At 45.1% G+C, this 19,763-nt stretch overlaps 3 protein-coding genes across 4 annotated transcripts; all 3 read right to left on the bottom strand.

Annotated features, from left to right (window-relative positions):
• Nucleotides 1–5,265: 5,265 nt before the first annotated feature.
• LOC108078687 (glycine-rich protein 3) lies at nt 5,266–6,078 on the bottom strand. The gene is made up of 2 exons (XM_017172635.2): nt 5,823–6,078; nt 5,266–5,633 (listed from the first exon to the last, which is right to left on the bottom strand). The coding sequence occupies exons 1-2, from the start codon at nt 6,076–6,078 to the stop codon at nt 5,566–5,568; spliced, it is 324 nt and encodes a 107-aa protein (XP_017028124.1). The 3' UTR covers nt 5,266–5,565.
• Nucleotides 6,079–7,869: 1,791 nt separating this feature from the next.
• On the bottom strand, nt 7,870–9,387 carry LOC108078569 (uncharacterized). The gene has a single exon (XM_017172489.2). The coding sequence runs from the start codon at nt 9,337–9,339 to the stop codon at nt 7,870–7,872; it is 1,470 nt and encodes a 489-aa protein (XP_017027978.1). The 5' UTR covers nt 9,340–9,387.
• Nucleotides 9,388–11,449: 2,062 nt separating this feature from the next.
• On the bottom strand, nt 11,450–18,922 carry NT1 (Neurotrophin 1). 2 transcript variants are annotated; one of them, XM_070285636.1, is made up of 7 exons: nt 18,578–18,922; nt 15,152–15,657; nt 14,137–15,062; nt 13,715–13,846; nt 13,049–13,195; nt 12,390–12,990; nt 11,825–12,310 (listed from the first exon to the last, which is right to left on the bottom strand). In XM_070285636.1, exons 2-7 carry the CDS (start codon nt 15,608–15,610, stop codon nt 11,894–11,896), a joined length of 2,682 nt encoding a protein of 893 aa, XP_070141737.1. In that variant the 5' UTR covers nt 15,611–15,657; nt 18,578–18,922; the 3' UTR covers nt 11,825–11,893. The 2 variants fall into 2 exon arrangements, with proteins under 2 accessions (XP_017028033.1, XP_070141737.1); XM_017172544.2 differs by having other exon boundaries at nt 11,450–12,990.
• Between the last annotated feature and the right edge of the window lie 841 nt (nt 18,923–19,763).

Genomic DNA, 19,763 nt, shown 5'->3' on the forward strand with positions numbered 1-19,763 from the left:
AAAAATCGAAAATCAAAGCTTGAAGCTGTTTTATTTTGCTTTTATTTGGGCTGTTGAATGACCTTAAATGGCAGTCCAAAAACTATCAGGGGAAATGAGGCAGAAGTAGAAGTGGAGCTGGCCAAAAGTGTGAAAAGCGATCCGATAGCTTCGGTTTCATCAATCAAACGGAACTGCACCCTTTGTGATCGATCTGACGAGAGGGGAAACCTTGTTCGTGCCGCTTCTAATGGCTTATTAATGTTGATCTTCGTACTAATCCTTTGGCTGACAAATTAGACAATCGATCAAGCCAACGGTCTCCATTGTTGATTCCATTAAATTAAGCTCTAAGTCCAAAAAAAAAAAACCTTAAACCCTGCAAGCGAAACAAAGCCGCGGAAAGATGCTGGTCGGTGTTCACTGCTCGTCGAACAAATAGAAATTCAATTATTAATAATAATCATAAATCGAACGAAAACCGGAAGATTGCCCGTACAAGATGCGGTGTGTACAACAGCCATTTGATTCGACTCAAGTATTTCAACTTTCAAAACTATGTTTTTCAGACGCACAGCGCTCATAATGAAATGCCATTAGCGACTTGAACTGAAGCTGAGATCGTTTATTGCCGGCCGATAATTAAAAACTGCGGAGCTGGAGCAGAGATGAGCCGGGTTTCCGTCGTGTGGAACTAGAAATGCTATTCACCTAATCCGCTTAGCACTAAAAACTAGACAAAACCCAAAGCCCCATAACTGCTTTTTAGCATCCCCTCGTAAAAGTGAAAAAAAGCACTCCAACACTAAAGAATTTTAAGCCTTTGATTGCACACATTTGGCTAAGCGAACTAAAACAATAAATTAGCAGAAAATATATGCTTATTATGCATGCTTTATTACAGCACTAGCCACTAGGATGCGACTAGAACCTAGTTAAGATTCCCTGGACTCGTGCCATAAATAATATAAAACCGTCCGGGGTCTTTATGGATTTTGCTGCGACAATTTCGCCCATGGCATACAAATGACTCGAGTGACGACCGCAAGGTAAACGCTCATAAAACCAACAACCAGCAGCCAGCGGAGGTAGCAAAAATAAAATAAATAATAATAATCAGCAGGTGATTCAGCCCCAATGGTTTTCACCCAAAACAAATCCGCCAACAGTTCATTAAACCTCCGGGCGCTTTAGCACTTGTATAAATCGAACCGATACAATATACTCACAAATAAATAAACAATCAAAGATGACAAATGAAAGTAAAATCTGAGAGGGCGCCGTTTGTCATACTCTCGAATGAGAAGTGTCTTTGATTTTGGAGATGAGATAAGCTTTAAGAAAGATATATGTCACAGAACTGAACCAATTAAATTTGGGTTAAACATTTGTTGAGGGATCAACTGTTTCATTAAATTTAAATACACTACTTAAAATGAAGCTTAAACTACATTTTTAAAGAATTAAATAAATATTCAAAAGCTCTTTTAATTCAATAATTTCTTAGTGTATTGGCGAATTTCCTCCCACATAATTTCAACAATTAAATGTGTAGGTGTCGCAGGAATGTTTCTAATTAACTTGAAAATAAAACAAACCATAACAAAGGTGTCTTTAAAATATAGCAAATATTAAAACAAAAATTCCATAAATTCTAGAATTTTTCTAGCAAGAATTTTCTAATGTTTTCGAAGTTTACTATCGTTACCAATTTCCCCCAAAAGTTAACATACCCCACCCCTCTAAAGGGAACCACCCACAAAGGTCCATTCATCAAGATCTAATTACGTTTGTGACAATGGATCCGCAATTGATGTAATGAATTTAACTGACAAATTTATAACAACTTTCGGGGCGATTAGCTGAAGGCAAGGGGAGATGGATGGCTGGTGGTTGGATGCCTGGTCGGGGCGAAGTCGGTTCGTTTTCGTTAAACACATTTTTGTCGGTCGTAAAGCCGGCGACTGGTGAGTAAACCGAAGTGAAACCGGCGACCATAACAAGTTCAGCTTAATTGCAGCCTACACAGAGACCGAGATCGCGATGCGAGGCATCGGAGCATCCGAACGGATTTTTTGCACTCTCGTCCCAAGGTCGCTGGGGTTGAGAACCAGAATCGGAGCGCTTAATGGCCAGCACATGGAGGGGAATCCGAGGCAGGGTCCAAGTGCGATCCTGTTACAAAGGAGGAAGTGACTGGGAACGGGTTTTCGGGCCGCGATTCTCGAGCAGAAGGTGACCTTAGGGGCACAGGATTTCGCCTTTCTAAAACGCCTCGCTTCGCTCGCTGTGGCCGACGTACAAACTTGGTCATAATTCATGGCTAGAACCGAGATGAGAACTTCCTGTCAGCACTTGGCTGCAGCTAATGGAAACTTTTGATTTAGATTTCAGGCAGAACTGAACGGAGCTTAATTAAAGCCTAAACTGGCCCGCCAAATCGAAGTCGAAACAATTGCCGTAAATATTTATGGAACTCGGCGTTCATAAATCACTTTCAGCCAGTGAACGCACCCACAGCGAATAAATGGATATCCACGAGATACTACATGGCTGGGAGTTGGCTATATCTCTCGGTGTTTTTTTCTTTGGCGCAAATATTGCGGAAGTTAACAGCTAATTAAAGAGCTTGACTGGAAATTAAATAACGAGCAGACACAGATACGCGCTATTCTCTTTATTCGGGCGAGTTTCTGGTCGGTTGCATTTGGAGCGGACTCTCCGCCGTGTCTGCCACAATTGATTGCCCTTGCCGCCTGCCAAGTCGAGCATGCCACACACATTAATACAAAGAAACCGAAGCTCCGGCTGAGACTGTATCCGAAACAGAAACAGAAACAGTCCCAGCTCCCTGCGGTGCTCTATTCACCTACGCGAGCATCGGGCTGAGCAAGGTCAAAGCCAAAAGATTTTAATGCCTTTGGTATGCAAAATGTTTACCATTACAATCCGGCCAAGTCCCCCCTGTTGGCTTTCAAGTCGCCTCGGCGACTTAACCACAAATGCCAAGCCAATACCAGCTGCCACAAAACGATATCAGCAGCCGAGGGAAAACAAGTTTCGATGCAGGTTCAATGGCCAATTTCGAGGGCCAATAACAGGATGAATGCACAGAAAATTTGTGAAATGTTGTAAGAGGAACTTGGCATTAATTTTAGGATTTGTAGTTTTAGATTTACAATATTTCTTTTATTTCTAAAGTGTACCTATATTTTTCTAAATTAAATGCAAAATAAGTATTACAAATATACTCAAAATTAAATATACTCATTTTTTCTCGCTGTACACTTCCGCAGGGTTCAAGTGCGTCCAACTCGCAGCGACCTTGGTGGCAAGGAACAATCGAATCGGGACTGCCACAAGATTGCGGATGGGGATAGTTGTTCGACCGCAAATGCGACGTGCCTGACATGATAATTCCCCGCCAGACGAAAGACTTAAGACACGAACCTGTCGCAGCAGGAACTTCTCAGAGCGAACGCTAAAGCCCGAGAGATTGCGACACCTTTAAGCCGTCTCCGCTGACGGGGTCTTAATGCCTTCGGCATATAGATTGATAATTTACCATAATGAAATTATTTACGTATCAAGTGCTGAGTGCATTTTGAATGCAGTCACCCCATGGTCCGCTAATGATGATCGCCTTAGCATCTAATTGAGTTATAAAGCTGCCCACGCATGGCTGAGCAGACAAATACTCGGATACGAATCAAATTACTAGTTCGGTTTTATTTGTAATCTCAAAGAAAACAATATGGTGAGGCACAGTGGTTAATAATAATTTGAAAAGGGAAATTTTAGCATAAAAAGGAATAAGTATATAAACAAAGGCAAAACCATTTTGAGTACAATAAACTCTTAGGTTATTCAATTCATTGTTTCAAGTTATTGTATATTGGATTCCACTGTGCTCTACTTCTCCCAATTCGTGCACTTGAACTCGAGTGGCCGTTGCCCAAATTAAATACCACACAAGATACAATAACTCAGCGGAACAACAATGAAGACCATGGAAAGAGAATTCCAGTGGTTTTTCCACTTCACAATGTAGCAATAATTTGATTTCAATGAATTTCAATAACTCTTTCTTTGGCCCACGAAATGCTAAGAGTCATAGGTAAATAGAGTAAAAATTGGCCAAAACAAACCATCAATTAACCAAATTATCTGGCTTATAACTTTTTGTCTATTCCTGAATGATCTAGAGAAGCCAGAACTGTGAGAAAGTGCAATGAATGTCGGCGTTAGCGTCAGCTGGCTTAATTTATTTTGGCCACAAAAGAAAACGCAAACAAAAAATAAACAGAAGTCGTCCCAGTCTAATTAAAACAAGTTTTGCGTCTATTCGGACGCGATTTTAATAAAATTTGGACCTCGAGTGAGTCATGTTGCCGAGATGGCTAAATCAAAATAAAATTGATGCATAAATAATAATCATATTTAAGCAATATCTATCTGCTTGGTCACGCTTCGGATCAACAATGAAATGCTAAACGATCTTTTAATGGCCAATTTAACGCTATTATTAAGACTGGCCGTCGGAATATGGATACGTTCTCGTTTTCGACAGAAGAAAAGTGTCAACCGATACACGGTTCTCGGCTACCGAATGACCTTTGATCCGGCTTATTCACGCAAAGGTTTCTCCGTGAAATCAAACGATTATTGTCGCACCATTCTCGCCGTCCGCCGGCCGTTAATCTTCAGAGTGTCCATCGTCCATTGTCCATTGTCCATCACTTCCGTGACCTTTCCGACTTGACGTCTGTCTGACTTCCAATATCCGATTGTTGCCTGTCAAAATCCGATCAAGACAAATTGTTTCGGGCACCGCCAGCATTCAGCGGGTTTTATTTTCAGAATTTGAGACACTTGGCTTACACAATAACCGCGAGATCCGCTCGACTTAAGCGATTTCTGGTAAGCCACTCATAAATTACGCATACGCCATGTTGAACACTTACTTGTTGCTCGGTGCTGCCTCTTTTAGCGACTCAGTTCTTGGCAATTTGTACAGTTAATTTGCTTCTGAAATAAAACCCCTATTAATTAGATTAGGCCAGCGATATAAAACAAATGTTTGCTGGCCCCATTTGAATTGCTAATTAGCTGGGTGCCCCCGTGTGATTGACTTCTCAGAGCGGCTTTTACGATGACATAAAATAGCCAGAGCACAGACGCTGGTACGAAATAAAATAAATACAATCAACAGTAGCCATCAGAAGCGCAGGCATTAATTTGTACAAATCATAACATTTATTTATGTAATATTCAGTTGGTCTGTTTCGCTTTGTTGTACTCTTTTTTTTTTGTGTATGTTTTTGCTGCTTAATTGAAGCAATTATCCTTGCGCAAGGGGGCAGTGCAATTAATCTGTTGGCCATCCGGTCAAGAACGCATCGTCTGGCTATTGAGGCTAGTGCCGGCTATTAACGCTATCTTCAATCTGATTCTATTTCTCTACTTAGGTCTCTTTACGCGAACTAGTGTTGGATGAAGTTGGGTGCCGCTAAGATTCTACTGAGGCTGGAAAAGATTCCTCTTTCTATTTGTGTTTTGTTCTTTGTGGCGTTGGATAATCCCACCTCAGAAGTAGTGTCCATAGTGCCCATGGTGGTGATGCAATCCATAGTAGCCACCGTAGTAGGGATAGCCTGTGGATTGGGTTTTAAGGAGAATGAATATTAAATGGAGAACAGAAAACCATGATAAATTTACTCTATGTTTAAGAATCCAGATATACTTTAACTTTAAGGGAATTACATTACTTCTTCTGGCTCCTCAAATTCATCTTAGTCAGACTAAACAAGATTGGATTCATATTTTTTTAATATTTATCTCACCAATTCCGTAGTAACTGCCACTATAGTGCGGCCAGTATCCGCCGCCATAGTATCCACCCAAGTACGGCGACGAGTAGTATCCATATCCGAAAGAGGCGGCTCCCTCGAGGTCCTTCTCCTCTGCCTCCACGGCTGCCTCCTGGTCACCGCCCTCCTCCCGGCCCTCCTGGGGACGTGGCAGGGCCTCGGATCCGGCCAAGAACAAAGCCAACAGGCCAAGAACGAGCAGCAGGCACAGGGATCGCGACTGGAACATTTTGTTAAATTTGGTTTTAAGACGGATTTCCTTTAAGCAAAAGTTACGCTGACGGTGGAAATGCCACTCGGGGCTTACAACAACTGACTGACTGACGCTGGGAGCGTGCAGCGGGCTTTTATAATGGCCAAAAAGCGATTCTTGCAACGCCGTTGCCATCAATGCCCAGCGACAAAACAATTGTCTAAGCGAAAACGCTTTTCCCCTCCAATTTTGGCGATTCCACCTAAACTGCGTGTGCTTCTAACAATGCAGCAGCCCGCGCTCCGCCGAAAATCCCCCGAGTATCAATGAATTTCTTGCATGACCGACTGCTAATTACAATGCTTTGGGCCAACTTGAGTTTGCTTGTTTTGTTGCCCACATCTTGCCCTCTTGCCTTTGCCTCTGTATGCCAGCCATCCACCCACCGCCCACCTTCTGTTGTCTGTGATCAGCGGGGTCAATGTCGCAATGGGCAGTGGCTCTCTTCTCTTTGCTTTTCTTGGGTTCTTTTCGCTGAAAAGTCACACAACTCAGCGAGCAGTCAGGGATGCCCATGAGTGGCGCAATGGCTGAATGAGTTCTTTGGATTTTCCTTTCTCCGTATGTATTACCTAGCTTAATTTATATTAATTTAACATTACTTAATGCATATATATTTATATTAAAATTTATTTGACATCCATAAATCCAACAGATATCCCAAAACAGTTATCCAATTTCCTCAGGTAACTCACAGATACAATAAATTCAGAATGTGTCCCGCAAATAATCACATTTCTTTGGCCATCCCCTCATTTGGTTACATAATATGGAGCGATTTCTTTACCCTACGCCAGTTCCACTCTAATTTATCAGCAGTTCCCGCCAACACACTAAATAATAATCATAAAAAACTAACACACGCTCTATAAATTAAATAATTCTTTGTCAAAGTGGCTGGGCAACATTCTAATCCCATAAAAAAGAGCAGCCCAAAAAGTGTCTGTCTGTCGGGTAGCCAAAAACGAATGTGGAAATGAAAATGTGATCGCTAATCCAACGTCAAACATCTAAAAGCTGGCATCCCCATAAAATTAGCCACAAAACCGTATGCGCATTACCTGAAATTGGGCTGAGGGCGAGTTCTACTTCCCGCGTGGAAAGAGAGGTCAGGTGTTTTCTTCCGCTTCATCTGAGCCATTTGATTTTCCTGTACTGTTTCCCCCCCAACTATTTTAATAGCCCCGAAAATCTTCTCACAAGTTTGCATGTTAGGCGGGGTCAGGGCTCCATACAATGCGTTTCGCACGTCGCGTCGACCGTCCAAGCTCGGGGCTAATTGCCACTTTTCGGCTTGGGCTTATCTAAATTGCCGCATTAGCCAAGAACTTGTGACTTGGGCTGGGACTAGAGAGGCAAAGTCGTTGTAATTAGCAGAATTAAATGCTTGGCTGCCCAGCAAGAATCCCCATGCCCCCGCGGAGATGTAGCATTGAAAGAGCTGGGGGAACCTCGGAGTAAGGTGAAGAGTTTTCCACGGCTATTGTGCGTTGACTTCTAAGTAAATAATAAATACATCGAGGAAATCAGCATAATATTCTTCTTAAAGTTTGGACTAGTGTAATCGAAGCTATTTTTAATCTAAAGTTTTCTATGTAAATCAAACAGGTTTTCAATAAATTAAATTACTAAAATCCATTTGAATTTTAAATCTCTCTTAAAACCCCCTAAGATTCTGGGCATTAAGTAGACTGAATTTCCATTACTAATACTTTATTCCATCTAAATAAATTAATAAAAACTAATTAAACAGGACACGGGCAGGATCTATTCCCAGTCTATCGTGGACACACTTGTATTTTTCTCTGGCATATCGGGGAATCGATGGAACAGAGTCGATGAGGGTTTCGTTTGACTGTCCAGCCGGGTCTCGTAGATCTTTCCCTCCTCGTTGATCAAATACCAACTGGGCGTGGGCGTGGCCCGCTCAAGTTCCTCCCGATTGAGCCCAGTTATGGGCGCCACCGTGGGCAGCTTCTTGGACAAATGATCCAGCTCCTTGAGGTACACATCCAGGGCACGGTAGTCCGTGTTGTTGGCCACCTCGCCGGGGGCAATGAACCTGGGCGCCGCCAGGAGGTCGTGCTCCTGCCACAAATTGCGTATATTAGTCATCACATCCGCGTAGAGTATGGAATCATCGCTGCGAGCAAGGTGGTTATTTGGCGATTTGGACTTGGATTTGCGTGAATTGAGCAGGCGACTGGCGAGCGGAGTTGCGGAAGCACTCGAAGCTGTTACCGGTGGTGATTTGCCAGTGGTCGTGGTTGTCGTTGTCTCGGTGGTCGTAGTTGTTGCCTCATTGCGGAAGTGGCGCCGCCTCTCCTTAAATTTTTCCCGCTCCGCTGACTTGGCCTGGTGCTTAAATAATCTCTGGCGACGTCGCCGGCTGTCGCAGTTGGTGGCGTTGCTGCATGACTGCTGCAATGGTGACCTTTTCGGGAAGGGGGTGACCTCGTTGGTGGCACCCTCCTCGGGCAAGTACAGGGTGGCGTTCTTCAGGAGGTCTCCTATGTGAGCCACCAGCTTGAGACCCTGTGCCACATCGTATGCTGCTTTTCCCTGCCTCTTGTTGCCTTCTCCCTCGGGGGTTTCCTTCTTTGCCAACTCCCTCTTGACTCTCTTGTTCCTCTTGTGCTCCTGACTCCGACTCAGCATCGCCCGGAGCTTGTGCTGCTGGCCACGATGGTAGAGCTGCTGCTCGAGGCTTTTCTGGGAAATCAAAGTGTGACTCTGCCTTTGGACGTGACGTTGTCGCACTAGCGGTCCCTTCTGCCTCTGACGCTGCAGCAAGCGCTCGGTTTTCCTCACAGAGGCCAGAATTTCCACGGGTATTTGCAGCTGATTGGGGGAGCTCAAGTGGTTCTGCAGCTGAGTCTCCTGGGTCAGCAGATCGCCGGGGGACACTACCTTGGCCCGGTTGGTCACCAGCTTGCGAGGCTGCTCCCAAATCACTGGTGGGCCACCTGGCTGTCGGTGACGCAGTCTCTTCAGCTGTTGAAAGTGCTGCGGCGGCTCAATGATCCTTATTACATCACCCGCATCATCGTCCACATAGCCAGGACGAATGTCCTGCAGATGCGCTGGAACTCGATTCTGGGGCTGCTTGGGCTCCGGCTTGGAAACCCTATACACTGTGGGAGTCACGGTGCTGCTGGAAGGAGCTCCATCCTCCACCTTGATGGCCTGGCTGAGGCGCAGGAACAAAAGGAGCACCGGATAAATCCTGAATGCCATTGCACTTTTACTCTCACTCTGGGAAATTCAGCTTTTCACTTTCGCGTTCGGCGGCCGAGCGACAACTGTGCAGTAAGTGTGCTATCATTGGGCCTTTATAAAATTTCCTCGCCGTTTTTCCAATTTTCCAGTTTGATTGGCCCGACACGAGCCTTTCTTTTTGTTTCTTTCGCTCGCAACGAGATGGATGTGACTCTGAAGTCGTCATCATCGTCGTCGTCGTCGTCGTCGTCGTCATCGGCAGCAAATGAAAGCGAAACTGGCCGAGTGACGTTGCAAGTTGCTGGTGGCTGGCGGTTTGTTGCAGGTTGCTGCGTTCAACGTCCAATGTTATAACTGGACAAAGTCGGAGTTAAAATCGAAGCTAAGCCGAAGCCTCCGACATCGACTCCGTTTCGCTTTAGAAACCCACTTTGCATATATGCAAAAGTCTGCGGCTTGGCACATTTTGGCCACGGTTTCTGTCTCTGGGCCTGCAACTTTCTGGCTATCTGGCTCTTTGGCTCTCTGACTTTCTGGTTTAAAACTAGTTTCAATTTTCGTCGATCGTGTGTGTAAGTGTTTTTATTTTCGCGGTCTCGAATCTCATTAGCGAGCGCTCCGCTTGACCCTCAACTTGAACTTCGTCGGAGACCCGCAAATATCTATACGAATAGTATGTATTTGTGTCATCCGGGCGAAAGGCGAATTAATTTATGCACTGGTCTATTAATTTGGGTGTTTAAAATATTTCCTATGGACGGGAATAATGGGGATCGCTTCTTATGCTTGATTTATGAACGAATTGGGAATACATTATGGGCTTAAAAATTCAGGAATTTCTGGTCTTTGATATAAAAATAAAATGGTTCATTTGCCGACTTTCGTAATGGGCATCATTTTTGCCGTTCTTTTTTATGGTCAGTAAAACTGGCGGAGATCTAGATATTAATAACAATTAAGATCGCAAAATGAAGAGCTTAAAACTGTGCGAAAATCGTGAAATATTGGTATCGGGTTTCCATTTCTTAAGGTTTTTGTAAATCTATTTATATATAGGATCTGCATGTGCTAGAGTGCACTCATTAAATTGTTGAATGCAATTTGGGACACCTCGCTTCAGATTTAAATTTAAGCTTGGTCATATTATTCATCGATTGGTGATTATATTTCCACAATTTCTTTTAAGGTTCAGTGGGTTTTTAAAGTTTCCCTTTGAGCATTATTGAAAAGGTTTATTATTTCACTTTTTTTTTAATATTTGTAGTAGAGGTTTACGCCGATGGTTAAAGGCATCGGCGGCGGCGCAGAGGCCAAAATGACTCGGCGGCGGCGGCGTAGTAGCCAGAAAGAACCGGCGGCGGCGGCGCGTCAAATAAGGCAAAAAGGCCATTTTAATGAGTTATTTTTTTTTTTTTAAGTTTTATAAAGAACAATGACACTGAAGGCCGCGCTGAAGCTGCGCCGATGCCGCACCAGCGGCGCGCCGCGGCGCGCCGTTATTTTCATAATTTGGCGGCGGCGCGTCAAATAAGGCAAAAATCGGCGGCGGCGGCGGCGTGGCGCGGCGGCGTATATGTCTAATTTGTAGTAAGTATACATAAATTTATATGGCTAAAACCCATTTAAAAAGTGTAAATAAATATTTAAGATATAAAATAAATAAATAATTAATATTAGCGTATTATTTATTATTATTATTTATTAATGGAAACATTTCATTGTTAAAGACAAACTTAACAGCGACGCTGTTAATTATCAGTGGTGCTTAACATATTCAAAGCGCCTAAAAGATGCTTTAAATTGTTAAACTCCCTCCACTGTAAATTAACAGCGACACAGTGACTACCAGCAAACTCACTCCTATAGCTTTTCTTAAATAATTTTAAAGCCCACTTAAATGAAAAAAAACATTGCAAATTTTTAAATAAATTATGTTTATTGTTATAACTCTAGCTTTGACCAAGTGAACCTCCCCAACAACGAGGTCCTCCCGAATTTTTCGCTACACACTACAAATAAATAAATAAGTAAACATAGTTGGTTAAACATTAGAGGGGGTTTTTACGGGCAGGGTAGTTGAGATTAGGAGCTGGACCAGCTGGACCACTACGAGATTAGGCTCCTGGCGAGAACGGCAGAGATTATTATTAATGCGTTAGATTTGCGTGGGTTTCAAGCTGAACGGAATCATGCGACTTAGTCTACTCCACAACCATGGGTGTCCAGGCGTTGTCACTGGCAAAGCCCAGCCGACCAGGAGCACCTGCACCCGGACGTTGCCCACCACCACCCACAGCAATGCCGCTGCCACCACCACCGCCACCGGCGCCGAATCCCATGCGACGCTCGTGGGTCGTGGGCACCGGTATGGAATGCTGGAACACTCCGGCGCCTGGCACCCGCTGCTCCACGATCCGGGACTCCTCCGCCACTGCCGTCGGATGCACTGTGGTTGCCGCTGCCTCAGCCCGCCGGTTCTTCTCGAAGAAATCAATGATGGGATGGTAGTTGTAGTTGATCCTCTTGCCCGCCGCCGACTCCGCACTCGTTCCGCCGCTGGTTAAGATCGAGCTCACCGGATAGACGGCCGGCGGCTGTACTGCTGCTGGTGATGCCGTCGACTGATCCCGCTCCCGCTCCCGATCCGGCTCCCAGTGTGCGGTGTGCTGGGTCGGAAGTGGCGGCGATGCTGCTGATGATGATGCTGAGCCGGCTGTCGTCGTGGCTGGTGGGGCATAGAAGCGGGGTCGCGACTTGCTCCGGCCGGGCTGAGGTGGCGCAGCTGTGGATGCACCGGGTGCTGCGATGGCACCTGCTTGATGGGCATGGGCGGCAGGGCCACCGCCGGCACCGATGGCGAGGCCATAGCCGCCTCCCGGACCGATGGCAGCGGTTCCCGTGCGGGCTGGTAGGCTTGTGGTCTGTGGAAATCGTAGGCCAAAGGCAGCTCCTCCTGGTGATGCTGAAGCGGATGATATTGCGGGTGCGGCTGTGTGGGTGGAGGCAAAAATACGCTTGCGGTTGAGCGGGACTCGCGGCTTCTCGGCAGCACCACCAAATGGGTTTACCTCTTGGTCCGAATGCGTCTCGCTCGGCGCCAGATCCAAGTCCAGCCGCGCCTCCGACTGCTGCTGCGGCCGCCGGCGGCTCGCCTGGCTGTAATACTTCTTCGAGCCGAAGCTGGAGCTGGAACTGGAGCTGGAGCTGGAGCCCTTGAATCCGCCTCCATAGCGATCCTCGTCGTCGTCCGGAGGACTGAGGTAAGGACCCACGCTGGTGCTGACACCAGGCAGCTTAACCCTCACCTTCTTACTGCTGGCATAGAGCTCATTGGTCTCCCGGTTATTGAACGAGGGGTAGCGCAGGCCCAGTTCATCCTCCTCGCTCTCATCAGCATAGTCGAGATCCTCCTCGTTTATGGTGCTGTAGCCATTATTGTTCGCATTGATATTGGCCAGAGGCGAGTAGTCCTTGGCCTGGATGGAGGAGAGTGGCGGGAATTGCTGACGGTAGCCATCCACCTGGCAAGAGCAGCAGGTGGGCACCTTGAAGATGTCCACGTGGAGGCCGCGCACCTTGTCCCAGCTGAGCAGACGATGGTAGTTGTAAACCTGCGAGCAGTGTGAGCGATAGGTCTGAGCCAGATAGGAACAGCTCTCGCCGGGATTGCTGATGAAGAGATAAAGTTAATGGAGTTTTCACAGCTGCCAAAGTAAGTTACACCCACCTGCACTTCTCCAGCCGCAAAGTTTGCGTGTGCTGGCCAGTGTTTACTATGTACTTCCACTCTCCCGAAGCGGACTTGGCCTTCTGGGGTCGGGCATAGCGGACCACGCTCTGGCACATGCCGCCGGCACTGCCCTCGTCCTCACGCCTGTGATGGATAATAATAAATATTAATGTTTAAATTCATGAAATATAAAAATAATTTAGTGAAAAAATCATATATTAAAGTAAAATTTAGCAGAGAACAGCTTTCTACTCAATTAGTTACAACTCTCTTAGCTTATTTAAGTAAGTAAAATGTGTTAATTTACTCTCTTTTCCGCTGTAATTACAAACTAACTTTCATTTATGATGTTAAGTGGTGTAAAGTGCTGCTTTTACAATTTTAAAAGATTAACAACACCCCAAAATAAACATGGTCAAGTCTTTCGAAACAGTTTTATGAAGCTTATATATTTTATAATCCTTATAAATGTATCATAAATTGGCTACTTTTGAAATATTTTTGGTAAAAAGGCTAAGCCCATTTTATGAATATTATAAAGGCTTAAGTGCTTGTATATTTTCGTGCATACAACTATAAATAGACCGTTTTATATAATATTTCTCCAGAAATATAAATGCAAAATTTGTAAATTCTTATTACTCTAAAATTCCCCTCACTCACCTCTTTTTGCTCAGGCTAAAGTCATCGAACTCATCGCCAAACTCCAGATTATTGTTGGGCTTGTCGTAGAACTCGGCCAAGAGGGCGGACATGGCATTCTTGTGCCGTCGAATGCTGCCCATGATCTGTTCGCTGTATAAAGTTTATATTTTCAAGGTAATACATGTACTATTTCCAACTGATTTATATAGAAACTCCTACCAAAACCAGTGCTTGTTGTTTAAGTCCAACCAAAAACCAGTGACTAAGCCTAGGTGCAAGGGATCGTCGGGTGGGTGAGTTGAATAAATTACAGTTTTTATTAATGGCTAAAAATCAACCTAAACTAAAAACTAAAAACTAAGGACTAAGGACCGAGACCGGAACCAGGAACCAGGACCCTGGAGCACCGCTCACCAACTAGCTACGGGAGGGGATCTTACAGCGGATAGTCTTCGGTGCGGATGCACATGTTGCTGGTGAATCGCTCGCATTTCTTGTTTGGAGGCGACACCACTGGCTTGTGGGAACTAGCGGCGGTCTTGGGTCGTCCTGGCCGCCCACTGGCCACCGTCTGCACCCTCTTCCGCTTTATAGGCGACGCAGACTTCTGGCCGGGAGGCGGTCGCTTGCTCAGGCGGTAACGGGGTCCGGCTATGAGCTCTTCGGGACTGGGCAGAGGCTCCTCTCGCTTCTCCATTTCCTCGCCGCTGTTTCGCTGGAGGTCCAGTCTTTCGTCCGCACTTAGAGGAAGTTCTGTGCCATTAAGGCCAGCGAAGGCCAGGTCTTCAACCTCTGAATATGACTGACTGGAAGCCACAGCCTCCTCCTCCTCCTCCTCATTAGAGCCAATGGGCTGCTGGAAGGCTGTGGTATTAAGTTTGACAGTGCGTCCTGCAATTCCACCCAAGAGCTGCTGTTCCGTCACCGAAATGGGCACTGATCGTGTGAGTTTGTGGACAAATTCATTGGCCGAACGGCGCACTCTTTGACCATGCTTTCCCTCCTCCAAAGGCTTGGTTTTGTTATTTCGCATATCGGCCTGCAGTGCCTCGTTTATCATCTGAGGATCCAATACCTCCGCCTGCATCTCATCGAAGAAGTCTTCCAGAGACTCGGACTGCTCCTCCTCAACGGCTTCCTCCTCTGGCTTGGCACTCACGGCTATGGTGCCTACTTGATCATCAAGCTGGGACTCTTCTGCTACGAGGACATCCTCCCTGCGAGCGATGGGCTGGTGGAACAGTGCAGCAGAGGCCAAGTCGCTACCTAGATTTATATATTTCCGGGTAGAACTCTTCACCAGATTGGCCAAATCAAAGACAATGGGCAGCAGCAGCTTCTTCTCGTTGCCAAACATCATGCGAACCTAGGGAAATTTTTTATTAATTAAATAATATATTTATATTTTTGTAATTTAAATAATATAATATTTTACACTATGAGCTGCTTTTATACCTGCTCCAACTTCAGGTCGTGACCCTTCTTCGCATTCATCTGGGCAGAGATCAGAGCGGACAGGGCCAGTCGCTGCTGTGAGGAGAGCACTCTCAGGATGGGCATCACCTCGGTGAACTTCTGGCGCAGCCCCTCGTCCGCCAAAGCCTTGGCCAGGGCGTTCCTCAAAGCCCGTTCCCGCCAGTCAAAAGGTGGAACCTGACGCTCTGGCTCTGGCTCGTCGAGATCCACGCTAAAGTCCAGCATGTTTGACTCTAACTTCTTCTCAGCCTGCTCGCCTGCTTGCTGATCCTCCAGATCGTCCAGCTGCCAGTTGTCCCCGGAAACGATATCCTTGGAGTCCGCAAAGTCAAAGTCCAGGAGCTCGTCATCGGCGGAGTTGGCGCTTACGAGGTCCAGATAGAGCACACAATAGAGCAGGGCCCAGAAGAGGCAGCCAAAGGCGCGGCCCACTTTCATTTTCAGCTCTTCTGTTTTTCTGGCTGTGTTTTCGTGGCTTAATTCGTCTGCAAAGGAAAGTTAATTCAGGGGGCGGTCAGTGGCTGTAACTAAGCTTGGCTCAATTCCGCGAACCGAACAATGAGAGCTGCTTAATAGTTTATTTATGGCCGCACTCACACGCTTTCAACAAAACAAAGAAGCACCTTTGGTCTATTCTTGGACTTGTGCAATTTGAATAGAAATTCATAACCGCTTATTTTCGGCTTTCCATCGAAAGTAAGAGTCATTAGCATGAGCGTTAACTATTACGACTGCAGAGCACCCGGTTCATAACCACCATCGTCGTCGTCGTCGTCGTCTTGGCCAGGCCAAGACACAAGCCTCTTAAGACTATAACTATTGCTATTACGGCAGCCGCATCTCGCGTCGCCAGCTTTTGGTAATCGCACTCAGCCATCGGCGTCGTCATGATCATGATCATCATCTCATCCGGAGTCGGAGTCGCCTGTCATATCTGTTGACTGCCCAACAAGGCGTGAAGCAGCGAAGCCGCTCCGGTTGTTGTTACTTTTTCCATTTTTATTACCACACGAGGTTATGACTCTGGCCTGCAGTTTTACGGCACTTTACTGGCAATAAGACATGCAGAAAGGTCGTGTGATTGATTTGGCAGTGGCCCTAACTTCCTATCGTCTATCGTCATGATGAAGACATTTGTCAAGCGCTAAAGGCTTGGCGAGACTCCCTGCCCCCCAGGCAGTGATGGCAGCCAAGAAACACAAGACAAATCAATCGTAACGAGCGGAACAGGAAAATGTTTTAAAACATTATTACTGTACTTAAGGCTTATTAAAAGTATATATTTTACATACACAGGGCTTTGGGAAAATATTTAAATATATATTTATACTTTATTAATCATTTAAATTGTTATTAAAAGTACTTGATGCTGATTGAAATCGAAAGAAAATCACGAGGCTTGAGTATAAATTATAAATTGTAGTGAGATACTTTAGCCAAAAACTAATAATAAGAAATATGAAGGAATAGAGTTAAATATTTAATGATTATTGTAACCTTATTCATTAATATTAGACTAAAAATAAAGCTGAAGCAGGAAAAATGTAAACCTAAATGTTTCAAACTTAAAAATTCTATATGTATGTATATTCTTTAAATAGAATATTCAAGTCATTTCTAGACCAAGAAATTGAATAAATACTATATATATATAAATATATATTATTATATTATATATTTTCAGCCCAAAAAAGGACATATCTGTTTGAAAAACCCACAACTTGACATCACTATTCCCCAGTGAGCCCTGCCTTTTCGTGAACTGCCCTGGGGTTTCTCTCCTTAGCGATGCAAATGTCTTATTGGCAGAGGAAAGTCTTTCTTTCTTTCTTTCTTTCTATCATTCTCTTTTTCTTTCATTATTCCGCTGAATAGACCAAGGAGCTGACAAATCTGAATGCTAACTACACCCAAAACGCCACAAAGTCAGCGTCCAACTCCTCGGAGGCAATGGCACTCGCAGCACAGCTGCATGCTTCGATGTTTGCCAAAGATGCTGTGACCTTTTGTGCAGATGAAAAGTGAAAATTTGGCGGCATCTGCCGAGCGGCAACCGCAGTTGACAGTTTAGAAAAGGCAGCTTCCAAGGCCGGGCCTGAAGACTTATGGCAGACGTGGGCCGGAGATTGGCGAGATTCGTTTCTTTCAGGCATCGCAGGCACAGGCACCCAAGGCAAATAATTGAATGAAATGATGCGCAATGTTAGCTGCACGAACGTGAGGATGCCGCCGTTGTCATGGAGGCCCGCAGTCTTTAATTTATCTCGCACACCTGCGCAGGAGACCATCTTCGCTAATGGCCGCAAAGGCTGAAGGAAAATGCGCTGGTGCTTCTGGTTATTTCTTCTTTTTTTGTTGTGTTTATATTGTGTGGCCTTTGCATATATATATACACTGGTAACCCGCAACCGGCTGGGAAAGCGCTGTACCACGATTAATCAAATTAAGCCAATAAGTCGCGGTCGTTTCCCATATGTTGCAGCCATTATTTCGGTTCCCAGGCATCCCAGCAATTTGGCGTGGGTGCCATCGCAGGAGATTACAAATAAAAAACAAATTACAATCGGACAGGGGAGTGGGTTGCAGATACAGATACCAATGCAGATGCAGATGCTGCAGCTGGCTGAGCATGCAATCCCCCAGCGAATTCTTTGGCCACTTTAATTAACTTGTAATTTGCGTGCGTTGCGCAGACAACGAAACGGGGCCGCAGTCGAAAAAAAAGGCAGCAAAAGCTAAAGAAAATATAAAACACAACGAATTGAAGAAAACAAATTAAAGCAGCATCGGAAAGCAAGAAAGTCGCGCTGACAATCTCCGCAGAATCCCACTAAGCAGACTAACACCAAGGCGCAACTAGGTGCTAACCGACTAACCTAGTAAGCGAACCCGCTGAACCACTAGCCACCAGAGGCGACGACAGCTGTCCCCTTCGGTATCGGAATCGGGGAATCAATATCACCTGCGAGACAAAGCGCGTCATAAACGTCCCAAGCAATTTGCCGGGCCCAAAACGAAAGACTCAGGGCACGAACTCGACACGAGCATAAATACCGAAAAGCTGCAACTCATATACACAAATAAACAGACCCACACGCACGCCTTAAACAGCTCGGACTGACACAATTTCCTCGGGCGTAAAGAATAAAAAGAATTCAAATTTTTGTGCGTCGCTGTAAGCGCTCTTTTTTCTGCTCCCCAGCTCATTTAGAAAGTTTTTTCCATTTCACATATTTGGCTAAAATACACACACATGCCGCAGCCGCAACAACAACCACAACCACAACAAATAAAATCGTATTTTGAAATTCCAATTTCGATTTTGTTTCTTTGTTTTTGGTTTTCTGCTTTCCGCTCTTTTTTTTATGATTAATTTATAAAACGAGGCTGAGCCCAAGAAATCACCTCAGATCAGCTTCAGTCTTGGGTTCTTCTTCACCCAGTCGCTCCGCTCCCTTCTTCGATCGGTCTTTTTAACTGTTTATTTCCTGTTGCGGCGCAAGAACCGAGTTTCCATTCCACTTCCACTCCACTTAGAGGCGATAATTTTCACTTTTTATGGCTTTGGCCAGTGCCGTCTGGCTGATTTTTGAGTACGGATTTACGGATTTTGAATGCAGATTTTTCACACTTTTCACACGCGCCTTAATTAGCGGATTTTCTACTTTGCCGCACTTCTTGGCATTCACCTTCACTGGGTCGTTTTGGACCTGGTCTTGTTTCTTGTCCGCCTGCTACGTCTGAACGCTTTCAACACTCGCCGCCGACTGATTTGCTGCCTCGGCTGCTGCTCACTGCTTCTTTAACTGCTGCGGCTTTTGCTTATGTTGCTGCTGCTGCTGCTGTTGCTGCTGCTTCTACTGCTGCTGTTTTTGCTGCTGCTGCTGTCTCAGTGACTTTGGCTCGGTTGGCGTTCTGGACCTCTTGCTGCAATTTCAACTCTCTGCAACGTGTTTGTGCCTCGGCAAATTGCTTTTCTTGTGCAGCTCTGCATTTCGCAGGTCATTGAACCGTTGCTTAGATGGCTCCCATTTGCATATATGAATATATTAGCGCTAAATGCGGAAGCTTTTCATTATTTATATAAATAATTTGGCTCTAGCCCAGAGTCGCTCGCCAAGTTCGTGTCCGAAGTCATTTGTTTTGGGACTGGGTCAGGAAGCAAATCGCCAAAAACGGAAGCATGCTAAGCCGTATATTTAAACTGCTTTCTATCGGCATCATTAGCCATGAAAAACACTCTGACCACTCCATCAAGGGGGGGCTCAGTTCAGGAGTTGAGGAAAGAAAATTAATTTTACAGCCAGCCGCGGCGGCACTTTCGTTTTTTTAAGACAGCCCTCGGTGGCAACTTTGGGCAGGTTGTTAGCGCCTCCGCCTATCCGTCAGTCAAAGCACAGTGGATTTAATAGCGATTAAAATTTTGCAGATGTTTTATACAAGTTTGAAAATAAATTAAGATTTGTTTTAATATATTTATTCAATTAATTAAGACTTAATTAATTCTCTTTAATATTTTTTCACATGGACAAAAAATAAAGTAAAATTATAAAGAAAATCATAAAAACATTTCTTAATAAAATGCTTTCAA

The sequence above is a fragment of the Drosophila kikkawai genome, chromosome 3L (genome assembly GCF_030179895.1).
Source record: "Drosophila kikkawai strain 14028-0561.14 chromosome 3L, DkikHiC1v2, whole genome shotgun sequence".
In the NCBI taxonomy this organism is placed as follows: domain Eukaryota; kingdom Metazoa; phylum Arthropoda; class Insecta; order Diptera; family Drosophilidae; genus Drosophila; species Drosophila kikkawai.

What these genes read in the sequence shown, in the direction of transcription:
- LOC108078569 (XM_017172489.2), bottom strand. Translation starts at nt 9,339, where the DNA reads ATGGCATTCAGGATTTATCCGGTGCTCCTTTTGTTCCTGCGCCTCAGC.
- LOC108078687 (XM_017172635.2), bottom strand. Translation starts at nt 6,078, where the DNA reads ATGTTCCAGTCGCGATCCCTGTGCCTGCTGCTCGTTCTTGGCCTGTTG. An exon ending in TGGCAGTTACTACGGAATTG is followed by an intron (nt 5,634 to 5,822) that starts GTGAGATAAATA and finishes CCCAATCCACAG; the next exon opens with GCTATCCCTACTACGGTGGC.
- NT1 (XM_017172544.2), bottom strand. Translation starts at nt 15,610, where the DNA reads ATGAAAGTGGGCCGCGCCTTTGGCTGCCTCTTCTGGGCCCTGCTCTAT. An exon ending in ACGACCTGAAGTTGGAGCAG is followed by an intron (nt 15,063 to 15,151) that starts GTATAAAAGCAG and finishes AAATTTCCCTAG; the next exon opens with GTTCGCATGATGTTTGGCAA. An exon ending in TTGCGGCTGGAGAAGTGCAG is followed by an intron (nt 12,991 to 13,048) that starts GTGGGTGTAACT and finishes TCTCTTCATCAG; the next exon opens with CAATCCCGGCGAGAGCTGTT.